Source organism: Theropithecus gelada, chromosome 2 (genome assembly GCF_003255815.1).
Source record: "Theropithecus gelada isolate Dixy chromosome 2, Tgel_1.0, whole genome shotgun sequence".
Classification (NCBI taxonomy): Eukaryota; Metazoa; Chordata; class Mammalia; order Primates; family Cercopithecidae; genus Theropithecus; species Theropithecus gelada.
Window position 1 is genome coordinate 87,660,366 of NC_037669.1, and position 15,058 is coordinate 87,675,423.

Below are 15,058 nucleotides of genomic sequence, written 5' to 3' on the forward strand. Positions count from 1 at the left end.
TGGTCTCTGTGAACTGGGGGAGACCTAGGGCTCGGGAATCTCTTGCTCTGTGGCCCAGGGAAGGGTGATGGGAGAGTACTGTGGATTACTGAGGACAGACAAGGACTCTGCAAACTGTCCCAGTGTCACAAGGCAATAACCTTGTGCCGCTGCAGAGATGGGGCTGGAGGGAGGCCCAGGCACCAAGCACGTTCGCCAAGCACACAGCAAGCACCCTTGCTTTCCTCCTCTCTTTTCTCAGGACACAGGAAGGGGCTCCGGAACCCTCAGTAACAACCACAGAGGAGGAGCTGGAGTTAGACTATTTCCCAGACCACCAGGGTGACATGCGGGAAGGGGCTGAGTGGCTCCAGGGGTGCCAGGAAACACAGAAAAAACCCAAACAAGCCCCCGCACAAGGGCCTTTTGAAATGCCTTCCCTAGGGAAGTCTGCTCACAGGGTCACCTGCCCCCTCGCATCCTGGGCCCAGTGACAGAGAACTGCCTGTTCCCATCAACCAAAGGGGGTGGGGAAGGGAAGGAGGGAGGCTGAAAATAAATCCTTAACCACTGGGTTTGTCAGGAAGACAAACTCAACTAGAGACAGGTCCAAGAGAAAGACCGTGGCGCAAAGCAGAGGATGCCAAACCCTGGAAGCATCTGCCTCAGCTCCAGCTAGGCCACTTCCTACTGCACACAACCCCAAGCAGAAGGGTCCACCCCCAGATGTATGGTCCCCAGAAGCGGGAGGAGGGCATTACCTGTCCCGCAGGGATGGACTCCAAGGAATTAGAACATCCCTGGGCAATGGGCTGGTCCTCGGGAGTCAGACTGTCGGTGGACGAGAGGCTGCTGGCCAGGGCCTCCTCCTGAACGAACACGATTCCTGGAGAGACCAGGGCGGGCAGGCAGGCAGGGTGGGTGGGGCGGGGAGAGCGGCCGTTCAACAAGTGGGGCTGGGCCTCTCAGGCTACCGGCATGGCCGGGGGCTAGCCAGACCCCAAAACCCAGCCACAAGGATTATAGAAGAAAATGTTAAAACTGAAATCTCAAAATAACTCAAGAGAGAACAAATGACTGCTTATCTAATCTCAGAGCAAGGAGAGGCATTCTGAGAATAAACACAATGGAAAAAACTGATAGATGTGACTACATAAAAATTAAACTCCCACAGACACATTTTTTAAAAACCAGGATAAATTAAAACCAGATGAAATGAGAAAAAAAATGTTTGCAATATTTGACAAGGATTTATATCGCTAGTCAGCAAAAAGTTCTTACAGGGGCTACAAAAATGGGGGAAGGCTGGAAACCCCATTAACAGACAGCAAGGGATGTGAACAGACATTCTGCAGAAGAACGGCCAGTGGCTAGAACATGAAAAGAATGCTCGCTCTCAGAAGTACACAAAGAAAGGCAAGCTGAAACAAGAGGCAAGTTTTGCCTCTCAACTTTTACCAAAGTCAGACTGACTGTGTGGCCTGGCTCTGACCTCACTGGGCAGAGGCCGGCACAGACATGCGGGCTGGCCCACCCATCCGAAGAGTTTGGAGGTACATCGTCAAGAGCCTGAAATGTGTTCACTCCTGGAGCATTTTCCCAGACGGTGACTAGACATGATCCCGTCCCCTGATTTGTCATCTCTGCAGGACTCACAGATACATAGGGCATGGGACAATTCACCAGGGGGCCAGCCCTTACACGCCTTGGTATCCAGCAAGGCTGCTGAGTCCAGCCTGAGCTCACATCCACAGTCCCACTTACCACAGGACATGCCCACTGACCTGCCCTGGGGCCACCTCCCATGGACAGCAGCACTCTGACCCATTGCGTCCCATAAATGCATAGTGTTCCTAAAACCTGCTGAAGCTTGTTTATGAATGTAGCCTATCTGGACCTGTTACTCCACTTCAGATCACCTCTAGACCGCTTGAAGGTAAAGCCTTTGTGAACATGTTCCTGACTGCGGCCAGCAGGGTGAACACTGGGCATCGGCCGCCAGTCTCACTGAGGCCTACAGGAGCCCCAGGCCTGCCTCCACAGCCCAGCATCGCCACAGCCCAGTGAAATGATCCTGAGCCCTCTGAGCCCCACAGGTCGAGACCCCCGACCAGCTCAGCTGCTCCCCGGGACAGGACAACTCACACGGCCTGGGTCCTCTGCCCCCAAGTGAGGCAGGCAGGTGGGCCCAAGCTCAGACGCCCCCACAAAGCGAAGCAGCAGGGGGTAGGCAGGCAGGAAGGCTGGCAAGCACACAGCCATGCATGAAGCACCCTGATGGGCCTCCCTGGGCACCTGCCCAGGCCACTGCTCTCCTGCAATCCACCCTCTGCCTGCTAATGTTCAACTCCTATCCATCCTTCAAGATCCACCTCAGACACCACCTCCACTGCAGACCTTCTTTGCTCTAGACAGTCTACAAAAGCCCCACACCATCCTGCCCTGTTCTCCTCCAGCACATGGCTCATCCTCCCGCATGGCTCCAAGCTCCCCAAGGGGCACGGTCTGGGTCATCTTGAACCCCCCACTAAGGATGTGGGAAAGGGCAGCCCTCATCAACCACCTCTGTGGAGCTCTGGGCAGTGCCAAGCGCCTCCCCAGCATTCGCTCATGCATGCCTCTCGTTATTTACCACATTTCATCAAATCTAAGATGCGGCAGGTGGTGCCATCTTGGTCCTAGCAGAAGGTGTCCACGGGTTTTCCACGACTCCATCTCGAATACCAGCTGGCTGACAGCGACTATGAGACGCCACTGACTGAAAGACGCACCTCAATTTCAGAGAAGTCACCAGGTGGAAATGCGTGCCTCTTAGAATCAATGAAGTAGGGTGCGTCCACTTCACAGTTGAGAAAACAGCTTCAGAGGGGCTACAAGTTGCTTGAGGTCCCACAGCTAGGAAGCTGGGATGCAAACTCAGCTGACCAAGCCCTGGCTCCTAACCACCTCTCCACATAGCCTCCTCTCAGCCCCTGGGCCTGGCTGGACAATCAACTCTGGCGACCACCCCTAGAGTCACAATCATCCATGGCTCTGACAGCACCTGCCACAACAGGAGGTTGGGTGTTGTCTGGACAGCGCCCCCTTCAGGCAGGTCCGAGTGCCCAGTTCATTCGCAAGTAGGCTCCCTTCTCGGGAACCAGGCTGGAAGCAACAGGCATGGGTCAGCAAAGCTGCTCCCACGCGCTAAAAAAACCCTGCCCATCCAGGCAAGACCCAGGAACACGCGGCTGAACAAACACACGGGGAGGCCTCTGAATCAGTGAGAAAAAGACCAATGCCTTTTGCCACTACCCCCCAACAAGCCCCATTTGGACACAAGGAAATGTGGACAGGGACAGGGAGAGTCTATCTGCTCCCGTCCCGGACCGTGGCCTGTACAAACAAGTGGTCAGAAAGGGCACTTGGCAGATAGAGCGGAGACATCAGGAGAATCCTCAGGGGTCCGACCTTTGCTGTTTCTCACCAAAAGGAAAGAGAGGTGCACACAAAGACATCCACTGCAGTTTTATTGAAGAGGTGCAAATCTGGAGGCAATGTCCAGAAGTCCAGTGATGGCGGGGACAGACTGCAGAGTGCCCCTCTGCAGAGTGTCCCCAGGGCACGAGGGGAGTGAGGAGGGGGCTGAGCTGGTGCAGAGGCTTCTCCAACAACGTGGGGGGCTGCCTGCAGCTGCAGCCTGGGGGCACAGTGCATCCCAACCCACCCAGGGTCTGCTCTTCACTGGCTCCTGCTCTACCTGCCCATTCACTCACTCACTGATCAACAGATGCTGGCAGAAACGGCCATGTCCCTGGCCTTGAGAAGCAGATGCAGCTCCCTGTCCCCAGAGGCCTACAGTCATATGGTGCCTCCACAGGCTCGCTTGGCTGCGTTGCAGGAGGCGGCCTCAGGGAAGCTTCCTCATCGTGATATAACCTCCCTGGCTTTTATGTAATAAAATGCAACTAGAAATCCTTAGTCAAGAGTCTGACAGAAGCAAAATGGGCAATCATCCTGGCACCTAACCCTATCACTCCACGCAATGGAATTCTCTTCCACATCTCATGGGTGTGACCTCAGTGTGCTGCTCTGCGTCGGGCCTTTTGCCTTAACTTGAGTGCTTCTCCCCTCTTCCTGCCCAGTCTTCCTGTCCCTGCTGGGAGGGCTGCCGAGCATTCTGGGCCACAGCCGACTCTCCCTCTCATCCTCCGATGTTGCAGTTGCAGCCCGTGTTTTGGCAGTGGTGAGCATTTCACCTCCCCTTCCCAGTATCTTATCCCTCTAAGAGAAAATCCCCACCAGTGGGGTTACCAGGTCAAGGGGTGGGAATGTTTTTCTGGCTCTTAAAACATAGGGTTGAACTGTTTTCCCAAGACCTCACACCAAGTTCTGCGTCTCCAGGAGCCCGGGCAGGCGGCGTCCTTTCCTGCGTGTCCCGAGCCTCGGCTCCACTCGGGACGGCACACCCTCCCCTCTTCCGTGGGGGCCAGGCCAGCAGACACGCTCATGGGACCTGCTTCACTCACTCATCTCCGAGGATGCCTGGGTTCAGAGGTGAAAGCCCTTTGAAAACGCTAAGACAGTGGGCAGACGAATGGGCCTGGTCTTCCATGGGTCCACAGGGACACAGATGGCCCATCTTGGCCCCACAAACATGGCGTTCTGGGGCTGGGTCACACCACAGAGATGAGGCAATGATAAAAGCAAGCTTTTCCCTGCACAGGGATTCGGGCTCCAGACAGTACAGTCACAAGCCCGGCTTCCTATAACCAGAAGCCAACCTGCTTGTGCTGCCGGCGAGGGAATGGGTCCCATGAGCCAACAGGCCCGAGTCTGTTCAGAGGGCAGCCTCAGGGCCTGTCAGATACCCTGCGGTCTCCTAGAGGAGCTGGATGTGGGCATCAGAGCAATCGGGAGTCCTCACCAAGCAAGCAACAGCTGGCATCAGGCCAGGCACCCCTGCCACGTGTCCCCCCACGAGGACCAGCCTGCAGAAGGCACAGCCCTCCCTGTGTCTGACCCTGTCAGAAACTGGTGCTGGCACCTCTTCCCCAACCCCAGCCCAGCCAGGAGGCCCAGGCAGGGCTGTGTGGCTCCACTAGAAGCAAGATACATACACGATTACCTTGGTTGGAGAGGATGGGCTGGGGCAGGGAGGCAGATGCGGGAGCCACAGTGGGAGGGGAGCTGCTGGGTCTGATGCAGGGGGCAGCTGAGAGCCGGGAGTCTTCGCCACCCTGAGGACAAGTGCTTGCGTCAGCCCGGGAGAGAAGAGGAAGCACAGAGCTCCCCAAGGCCAGGGGTGTGACGAGGGAGCGCAACGGTTCCAACCAACGGGGTGGTGAAGATGGTCTCATCCCATCCTTACTGCAGGAACTACCACTGTCCCCAACCCAAAAAGAATACAGAGGCCACGACTTGCCCAAGGTCATGCAGCCAGGGAGGAGCGCAGCTTGGACTTGGCAACTTGGCAGCCCTGAGCAGTCCCATGGCCCAAGCCCCCTGAACTGGCTCCTCTCCCGGCTGGCTCTGCACCACTGCCCTCCCACCTGCCACACAAACCCACCCTCTTCTCTGGGTTGCTCAGTTTGGACTTGACCTCCTTGGCTTTCTGAATTGCTTTCAGCACTTCCACAGTGTCCAGCTCCTTCTCTGTGGTCACTGTGTCATCCAGACAGACCTAGAGCATCCAGAAAGTAGCTATCAGCATGGGGACTAGTGAGCACGGCAGGAGGATGGTGGGGCCCTGCTGAGGAGGGGCGTGAGCGCCTGCTGTGGGCCAGGCCATGTGAGGACACCACAGGCTGAGGGAGGCTCAGCCTGCTTGGAGGCGGCTCTCCACCACTCATGGAAGAGACCTGGGAGTGCCTTGGAGGGGTCCAGGGAGGCCCCACATCTGTCTCTGGAGTCCCTCATCAAGAACAGGAGCAGCAAACTCTTGGGCAACTTGAACTAAGTCCCCAGTTAGAGGCAGAAGGCAGACTCTCAAAAGAGCAGTGGGAAAGGGCAGGCCCCACCTGCAAATGCAGGAGGGAGTGGCAGCTGGCAGCCAGTCGGCGGTCGGGTAGGGTGGTTGAATGAGGGAAGGTCCCAAGGGCCTGGACAGGAGCTGACACTCTGTGGCCTGGGAGCTTCCCAAGGTCTGGAGCCCAGGAGGGGAGGAGATGGCACCTCGTGGTCTTGTGATTGTGTGGACGAAGGGGCACTTGGGGCCAAAAAGAGGGAGGTGGGACACAAATAGTTCCCAGGTATTTTCTGACCTGGGATTTGGGGAGAACAGAAGGTCCAAGGACCAATCAGAGAATCAGGGGGCCTGCTCCGGGCCCAGGCGATGGGTGAACCTGGTTAAGTGCGTCTGGTCAGCATCGTGGCAGGTGCACAGACACAGCAAGGGGCAGCAGACACCAGGCTGGGCTACACTGACAAAGGCAAACCCTTTGGGTTTACGGTCAGGTACTATGGCCACAAGTTGTCCAGGAGATATGAATATTTTAAGGATCTTATTTCTGACCCTTTCCTAGAATAAACATTGTTATCCAAGACAGGAGGGGCAGGAGATGCAAGGGAGCATTTTCCTGGGGAGATAGTGGACTTCCCAGAACCGGAAAGCCCTCAAGGGGCAGGACCTCCTTCTAAAGCAGGCAAGGGTAGAACAATGAACATATATCCCCCTACCGCCCATGCAGACTTGACTGCATCCCGAGGGTCTCCCTGGGCTCTTCTGACTGCGCTGGGGCTCACCTCTGAGGCCCTCTCTCCGAACTGAGCCAGCACCTTGGTCCGGTAGTCGGGGATGATGCTCAGAGGGTTGTTCAGCAGAGACACGTGCTCCAGACACGGGAGGCTACCTATGCTCCGGACCTCCTCCATCTGCAAGGTATGAGTTCCATCCCCTTTGGTCCCTTCTCTTAACACTTCAGCAACACGCCAACACGTTTCATGGTCTCTTTTAAATGAAAGGAATCTTAACATTCTTCTTTAACATGATACACACCAAGGCACAGAAATCCCAAAATCGCGAGGTCCGTGGGCTCACCTGTTCAATCCTGTTGTCCCGGAGATCCAGGTTGACCAGTGAGTAGAGCTTGTGTAGGCCACTCAGACTCTCCAGGAGGTTGCCTGCCAGGTTTAAGGTCTTGATGTTCCCCAGCTTGGTGTGAAGCCCTTCCAAGGAGGAGAGTTTGTTGTAGGACAGGTCCAGATGCACAAGGTTATACAGGTGCTGTAGCGGTGTGGAGAACAGCGTAAAGTGGCTCAGGTCAAGTCTCCAAAGATAGGGGCCTGACACTAATGGCAGGATGGGCCTTCCAACCCTAACTACCCAGTTCTGCAAGTCACTCTGACAGTTATTTTAGGAAGGGAAGTCCCTCTTCTCTGCCGCACATGCCACAGCACAGTGGCACCCCTGCAGACAGTTGGGGTGGGCATTGAAAACATGGCTGTCCACCTTCGGGACAGAGGTGCATCATCATGCCTGGTTTGTATTTACTCATGCTTCCTAATTCTTTGGAACTAGAGCAACAATCACTCAGTGCATTGCTGGGATCCTAAAGGGAAGACAGCAACCCCTGCCCTTACAACCCCTGGGTATGGCCAAATTCCCAAGGCTGCATCAGTCTCCTGAACTCTCAGAAAGGGGCCTGGGGAGTGTGTGCGGGCAGCACTGGTCTTCAAAGGCACTACCTGCAAATTGTCCACAACCAGCAATCCATTGTGACTCAGGTCCAGGAACTCAATCTTTGGGATCAGTTTCTTGTGAAAGAAAAGAACATCTGATGTTAATGTAGGGGTCGGACCCCAAACATGGTCCCCCACACAGTGGACGGGCACCCCAGGACGCTTCCTCCTGACCACGGACTCCCACGGGCTGTCCCTGCAGGACCACACCTCCCACTGCCCAGCCAGTAGCACATCCAAAGGCGCACACAGGGCCCCCAGTGCTGGGCACTACTCATTGTTTTCATGGAACACTTGGCTTGTGAAAATGACACACGGCAAGGTCCCAGACAGAGAAGGGAGTCTGTCCTTCTTCAACCCTGCCCACACTCCCTGAGCAGCGCAAACACAGGAATGACACTCTTACTGCCCAAATACCCTCTGGATGTCATTATTCTACGGGCACATCTGTCATCTAAGGAGTGATATAATCACTTAGTGTGGTTATAGTTTACCACATTTACATGAAATTCATATGTTTTATTTGGTTCTAAGTACCACCTCACCAATTTTAAATGATCCCATTCTTTTTTTCTTTTGAGACGGAGTCTCAATCTGTCACCCAAGCTGGAATGCAGTGGCACTATCTCAGCTTATTGCAACCTCTGCCTCCCGGGCTCAAGTGATTCTCTTGCCTAAGCCTCCCGAAGTAGCTGGGATTACAGGCGCCAGCCACCACGCCCGGCTAATTTTTGTATTTTTAGTAGAGATGGGGTTTCACCATGTTGGTCAGGCTGGTCTTGAACTCCTGACCTCAGGTGATCCTCCCGCCTTGGCCTCCCAAAGTGTTGGGATTACAGGCATGAGCCACCGCGCCTGGCCCCCATTTTATAATTAACTTAAAATGGCAGGCAATGCACAGAGCACTAGATATAGGTTTTCTGTGGTCCTTCCTGAAAAAGCTGAGTTAAATACTCAAACTCAGGGTTTGGTGGGGTCAGAGAAACCCCTGGCACCTGCTGCTGAGAGCATACCACAGACTCGTCGATCTCGGAGATGCTGTTGTGGCTCAGGTCAAGCGTGGTCAATGCCTGCCAAGTGGGGATGACGGCAGTCACAGGGCCTTCTAGGGCTGTGCCTTCAGGCTCCCACTCATCAAATTCTGAGGCTTCAGGAACAAGGACTTCCTGCATAAAAACATCTGTTGAGCACCACACTTGGGCCCTCACGCAACACTCACTGGGAACACAGTCATTGCAGAATTTAAGGAAGGGCTGGAGCATATTTAGCATGTGGAAGTAAACTTGCATTAAAGCAGGCCTTTGGTTCCTATGTCTTTAAACGATTGTGAAATCGTTCAAAGCTGAACAATTCACCACATAACAGCCACTTAGAATAAGTCCTGGTCCTGCTTTAGGAGCAATGCTTTTCAAGCCCAAAGGGCCTTTGCCTTGGTGACCTGGTGATGCCTTTTCTGGCTTTTTCTTTTTTGAGATGGAGTCTCACTCTGTCACCCAGGCTTGAGTGCAGTGGCGCAATCTCAGTTCACTGCCACCCCTGCCTCACAGGCTCAAGTGATCCTCCTGCCTTAGCCTCCCCAGTAGCTGGGACTAGAGGTGTGTACCACCACACCTGGCTAATTTTTGCATTTTTAACAGAGATAGGGGCTTCACCATGTTGGCCAGGCTGGTCTCAAATTCCTGACTTCAGATGATCCACCCACCTCAGCCTCCCAAAGTGCTGGGATTACAGACGTGACCCACAGCACCTAGCCGTTTGTTCTTTGAGACACAGTCTCGTTCTGTTGCCCAGGCTGGAGTGCAGTGGCACCATCATGGCTCACTGCAGCCTCAAACTCGCAGGTGCAAGCAAATCCTCCCACCTCAGCCTCTTGAGTAGCTGGGACTACAGACGCACACCACCTTGCCCAGCCAATTAAAACATTTTTTTTCTGTAGAAACGAGGTCTCCCTACATAGCCCAGACTGGTCTCAAACTCCTGGGCTCAAGTGATCCTCCTGCCTTGGCCTCTCAAAGTGCTGGGATTATAGGTGCCAGCCACTGCTACTGGCCAGCCAGCTGTCTTTTCTAGCTTCTCAGAAGCTGAAGGTGAGAATTCACGGTTTCCAGGCAGCTGTGCTTTCCAAGCTGATGATGTGGTCCTCACTGCGGACACCAGGCCTTTAAAACCGTTATTTCACAGGGATAAAGTCAGAAAATGCTAAGATGAGGGGAGTAGCACAGAGCCCAGAGACCATCAAAATGGAAGAAGGCAGGCCTATTTGTTTTGACAAGACCTTTCTTCTCACAATGGGTCACCCTGGGCTCCTTCAGCAAGACAGCGAGAAGTGCTCGGAGAGGGACCAGGTGGCCCAATACACTCTCTGCAAGCCTCAAGAGGAATATTTTTCACCAAATCCTTTTTTTTTTTTTTTTTTTTTTTTTAAGAGACAAGGTCTCCCTATGTTGCCCAGGTTGGTCTCCAACTCCTGGACTCAAGGAATCCTCCTGCCTTAGCCTCCCAAAATGCTAGGATTACAGGCATGAGCCACCACACCTGGCCCAAACCTAAGTCTTGATCAGGAGCCTTAAGTCATAATATTAGCCACTACATGCCTTTTCTATACCCGGGGAAAGATTTTAACATTAGCAAGATGTAATACATAAAAAGGTAAACAGAAACACACATTCCCAATTTGAATGTTTCTGCTGCTCACATATAAACAACAGGGCCTAGCATTTCCACAACCTCACCTTCTAATCAAGCCATGGAGAAAAAGATACAAATGAGGGCTTAGCCAGGGATTGCTAAAGCTTAGAGGAACAATCTAAGCTTAGTTATCAATCTAATTAATAAAGGTTCTACCACTTGCCACAGCTTAGCAATTTGTTCATTAAAAAACCAATGAAGGCCGGGCAAAGTGGCTCATGCCTGTAATCCCAGCACTTTGGGAGGCTGAGGCTGGCGGATCACTTGAGGTTAGGAGTTTGAGACCAGCCTGCCAACATGGTAAAACCCTGTCTCTACCAAAAATACAAAACTTAGTGGGGTGTGGTGGTGGGCATCTGTAATCCCAGCTGCTTGGAAGGCTGAGGTAGCAGAATCGCTTGAACCCAGGAGGTAGAGGTTGCAGTGAGCTGAGATCATACCACTGCACTCCAGTCTGGGCCACACAGCGAGACTCTATCTCAAAACAAAAACAAAACAAAACAAAAACACCAATGACATTTTTTATTTTTTGGGGGAAAAAAGCCAAGTTCCTTAAAATGCCCTGTTAACAACATGAACTTTTAATGCAGATGTGAACTAAAGTGTCCCAGGGGCTGTCAAGTGCTCAGAGGCCCCCCATGAGTGTGTGGCTTCCCCACAGAAGGTCCAACCTCTGAATACTGATAGACATAGCAGTGTCCTCACCCATCCTCAGTGGTGGAGACCACAGCCCAGGACCCTGACCCACAGACATTGCCCCAGGCAGGATATACGTGAAGCTTACCTTCATCGAGGTTGCTGAGAAGCGGACACTCAGCGTGGCTAAGGTGGGCTTCGATGCGACCAGCCCTCTGATGTGCTTAGCATCACAGTGACTTATCTGGAATGAGGAGCAGCTGCATCTCAGAAACAAAATCCTTGCACCATCAGAAGTCTCCAGATGTAGGTGTTCCCCACCCCCATACAAAAGCACGACGATGGGCAACCCAAATCCTCAGAGACGGGAGGCCACTCAAAACCAAAGTCTCTCTTTTTCCCAATGTCAGTGCTGACCAAACATTCCCTGAAGTATCTAGTAAGAAAGATGCCTGGCCTCTCAGACTCACAATGGACCACAAATTCCATTTCCTCTGTAAGGGCTGCCTGGGGCTTGGCAGATGAACACAAAGTGTGGGTCATGGAAACTGCTGGGGAGAACAAGCGGCCTCCACAGCACAGTGAGTGGGGTGGGTCTCCCTGTTCACCCAGCCCCCACTCCATGGAACTCAGCTGTCGGGTGGTGAGGAGGGGCAGGCCACAGACCAAAGCACACTCCCTGAGCCGCCTGCCCAAGCACACCCACAGACACAGATCCAGAGCCTCAGCCTGCTCAGCAGGGCTGGGTCAGGTTTCCTCTTCACTCCCCTGTCCTCACTCGGCAGCAGGACACACCACAAGTTTCCCGAGACCGCTGTAGACAGAATAGCCCAGTGTGCAGCATAGGCTCTGGAAGCAGTCTCAGCTGAATTCAAATCCCAGCTTTCCACTCATTAACTGTGTGGCCCTGGCCAAACTTCCTTATCTGCCCAAGTCTCAGTTTTCCCAACTGTAAAATGGAAATAAAAGTGTCCTCCTCACAGGGCTGCTGGGAAGATTCAATCAAGGAGACAGGAGGCCACAGGGCAGAACACCAAAGCCATGCTCAAAATATTATGCTTTAAAACATTTTTTTGTATCATTACTGACTCTCTTTTCTTTTCAAAAATGCTAAAATTGGCAGTGCAAACCAAGGAGTCCAGCAGGACAAACGCAGAGCGTTTCTTGTGTGGGTGCCCCAGAGGCATCCTCGAAGCTCTTTGCCAACCGGCCTCGGGAAATACAGACTTGTATTTGGCTCTGTCTGACCCTCAGGATGACTTCCCAGGACTTGAACTTGAGGTACACATGCCCCCTGCCTCTATGAGGAGGCCCAGAAGGAGCCAGCTGCTGGTGCTCCACCCTGGCTAACCGCCCCTGCAGCTCACGCCAGGACAGAGGCATGCAGACCAGCCAGGGACAGGAGAGGCCTCTCATTCTCCGCCTTCAGAGGGCCTGGTCACCTACGCAGAACCTGTCACATACTGCCAAACACGAAAGCACAGCACCTTATGATTAAATCAGGACACCCAACATCACAAACACTTCCTAGCCACAGAGTTGGGAGCAAGAGGATGCTGTGCAGGCCTTCCTGCACTCCGGCAGCACCAGGCCTTACCTCCACCTGATGCAGGGACTTGAATATTGATAGGTCGAATGGCAGGAGCTGCTCTTGAATGTTGCTGGTCCCAAAAGGTCCTTCTGTGCCAGAAACCTGAGGCCAAAGATAAGGCTTAAATTGGGAACAGCACCGCATACCCATCGGGGAGTGCTGCAGCAGCTGACAAGTTGAAGACAACTTTGACCACTTCTGCCTTCAACAAAGCAGGCTCAGGCCAAGACTTAATTTAATAGGACACTGGGTCACGACTGCCCCCTGGTGCCCACAGCCAGAAGCACAGTGCCAAGAATAACCAGGAGGCCTTCCTTCCACCAAGTGTCCCACATGGTCTCCTTCACACAAACTGCCAGCCAGTCCCCCGCAGGCTGCACCCCCACCGACTGAGGGGTTCTCCACAGCTGAGCTGCTGCAGCTTTACCTTAAGGTACTTAAGGCGACAGGTGAAGTCGAGGATGTGCCCGAGGTCAGTCTTGGCATCCCCACTGGCGCACGTGGGCTTTCCCTGCTGCAGCTGCTCCGTGACGGCATACAGCTGCAGGGGTCCAATGGCAAAGACCTCGCCGGCCCCCAGGAGCTGCTCTCCTGCAAGAGCCATGCCCTGAAGGATAAGTGTCCAGCCGCAGCCCCAGCCCTCATGCAGCTGGGATTTCCATATCTTTTCTGTCAACAAGCAGTTGGCAAGCACCCACTGTGTCAAGGCAAAGCCAGGGCCCTGGGCATGCAGGAGCTGCTGCCCTCCTGGGTGCCTGCTAGGCACAGGGCAACCCTAGACATGTGATGACAGAGGAGGGCAGGGCTGTGGGGCTGTGAGGCTGGGGAGCCACTGAGGGAGGAGTGAGGCCAAGTTGAGACCAAAGGCACTGAGCCAGAGTGAGGCTGCCGAGAGAGGCAGCATTCTGGGTGACAGACCTATGCTGCAACCTCTGAAATGCAAACACCCAGGTCAGGCGCAGGCCTATGGTGCCAGCACGGCACAGAGCCTGGGAGCAGGATGGGTTCTGAGCCCAAACGCCTGCTGCTTGGTCCTCGCTCCACTCCTCCCAGTCATGTGCCCTCAGGTTGGTGACTGGTCCTCTGACCCTGCATCCTCACCTATACCTGTGGCTCTTGGGGGAAGGCAGTAAGATGTTAACAGGAGGCATTCATCACACATTAGCCACTATAACTGTGCTCTCTGGCAGGGATGGGACCCAGGGTCAGCTTCTATCTGCCATCTGAGCCCTTTCAGGTAAGCACAAACCAGGTGTGAGGGAGCAGCGTGCTACCCACCTTCCAGCACCCACCACAGGGCTTTGGAACAGAGCCCAAGTCTGGGCTGAGCCCCTGACATGGTACTCAAGAGTACTGAGGGACCACAGCTCCTCAGACCTGGCCACCTACAGGGCAGGTAGGTGGGCTCCAGAGTGACTACTGTGTCATCCTGTGCCTCTGGCCGTCTCATAAAACTACACAACTTATTCCCAGTGTTTCAGGGACCTGTGGCCACATACCTTTCTCAAAGAGCTCTTCAGCCAGTGCTGCAGTGATGCCATTTATCTCCTGCAGAGAACACAAAATTTGCCCTCAGGAAGTCCACCTGCCCCCAGTCCCTGGGATTTGCACATTCCCTGCTATCTACCCCCTCTGTTGTGCCAGTGCCATCTCTCTAGAAAGTTAAATTAAAGAAAGGAGGGCATAAACCTACAATGAAGCAAGAAGCTTAGAAAGGGAAACTCAATATTCTAGTTATATGGATACCTGAAATGTCTCCTCCAAAGCAGAAGGGAAACCAGCCTAATGCTGCGACTCCAGTCCACAGGGCCAAGGGCACTGTAGCCCAGGAGGCCAGCAGAGCTGTATGACGCTAAGGGCTTTTGGGAAGCCAGCAGCTCCCAAAACTGGCTCTAGGTGTTCCTAGGAGAGGGTGTAGCAGACAGAAAAGTCCTGTTTTTTTCTGGAAGAGAGGCTCCTATCACCCTGGTGGGATGAAGGACTGCCCAGAGCTAACCCTCCCCGGGAATGACCATTTCCACTTTCTCTCATGTTTCAAACCTGTCTCAGGAAAAGAGTGAACACTTGCTTTCTTCTTGTGCTCATCCCTTCCAGACTCACAACAGTAACACTCAGTCCCAGGGTCCCAAGAAAGAAGTGGGAAGGATTTCCTTTTTAAATGATGCGATGAAGGAGGCAGAAAAAGGACAAGCCTCCAGTCATACAAACAACACCCCAGATCCTAATTCATAGTGGGTCATGGCCTGAGCCACTTAAGGTTCCTGAATCCTCCCAACATCCCACAAGAGGAAAAGAGATAACTGCCTTTTTTTTTTTTTTTAATAGAGACAGGGTTTTTCTCTGTCACTCAGGCTGAGTGCAATGGTATAACCATAGCTTACTGCGGCCTGGAACTCCTGGGCTCAAGTAATCCTCCTGCCTCAACTTCCCAAGTAGCTGGGACTATAGGTGTGCATCAGAATGACCTGCTTTTTTTTTTTTTTTTTTTTTTTTTTTTTTTTTTTT

The 15,058-nt window shown here is 53.4% G+C and overlaps 1 protein-coding gene across 2 annotated transcripts in view; it reads right to left on the bottom strand.

Annotated features, from left to right (window-relative positions):
- Positions 1 to 15,058, bottom strand: part of NISCH (nischarin) — a 38,844-nt gene that overhangs the window by 7,640 nt on the left and 16,146 nt on the right. The window contains exons 5-15 of one of the 2 annotated variants that reach the window (XM_025377899.1): positions 14,053 to 14,101; positions 12,981 to 13,144; positions 12,560 to 12,655; positions 11,111 to 11,206; positions 8,652 to 8,804; positions 7,645 to 7,713; positions 6,998 to 7,183; positions 6,703 to 6,831; positions 5,528 to 5,641; positions 5,087 to 5,198; positions 741 to 865 (exon numbers count right to left, since the gene is read on the bottom strand). In XM_025377899.1, the coding sequence (XP_025233684.1) occupies positions 741 to 865; positions 5,087 to 5,198; positions 5,528 to 5,641; positions 6,703 to 6,831; positions 6,998 to 7,183; positions 7,645 to 7,713; positions 8,652 to 8,804; positions 11,111 to 11,206; positions 12,560 to 12,655; positions 12,981 to 13,144; positions 14,053 to 14,101 (1,293 nt within the window). Of the gene's footprint in view, positions 1 to 740; positions 866 to 3,471; positions 4,504 to 5,086; positions 5,199 to 5,527; positions 5,642 to 6,702; positions 6,832 to 6,997; positions 7,184 to 7,644; positions 7,714 to 8,651; positions 8,805 to 11,110; positions 11,207 to 12,559; positions 12,656 to 12,980; positions 13,145 to 14,052; positions 14,102 to 15,058 lie in introns of those variants that run through there. The other variant, XM_025377900.1, reaches the window with a different exon arrangement.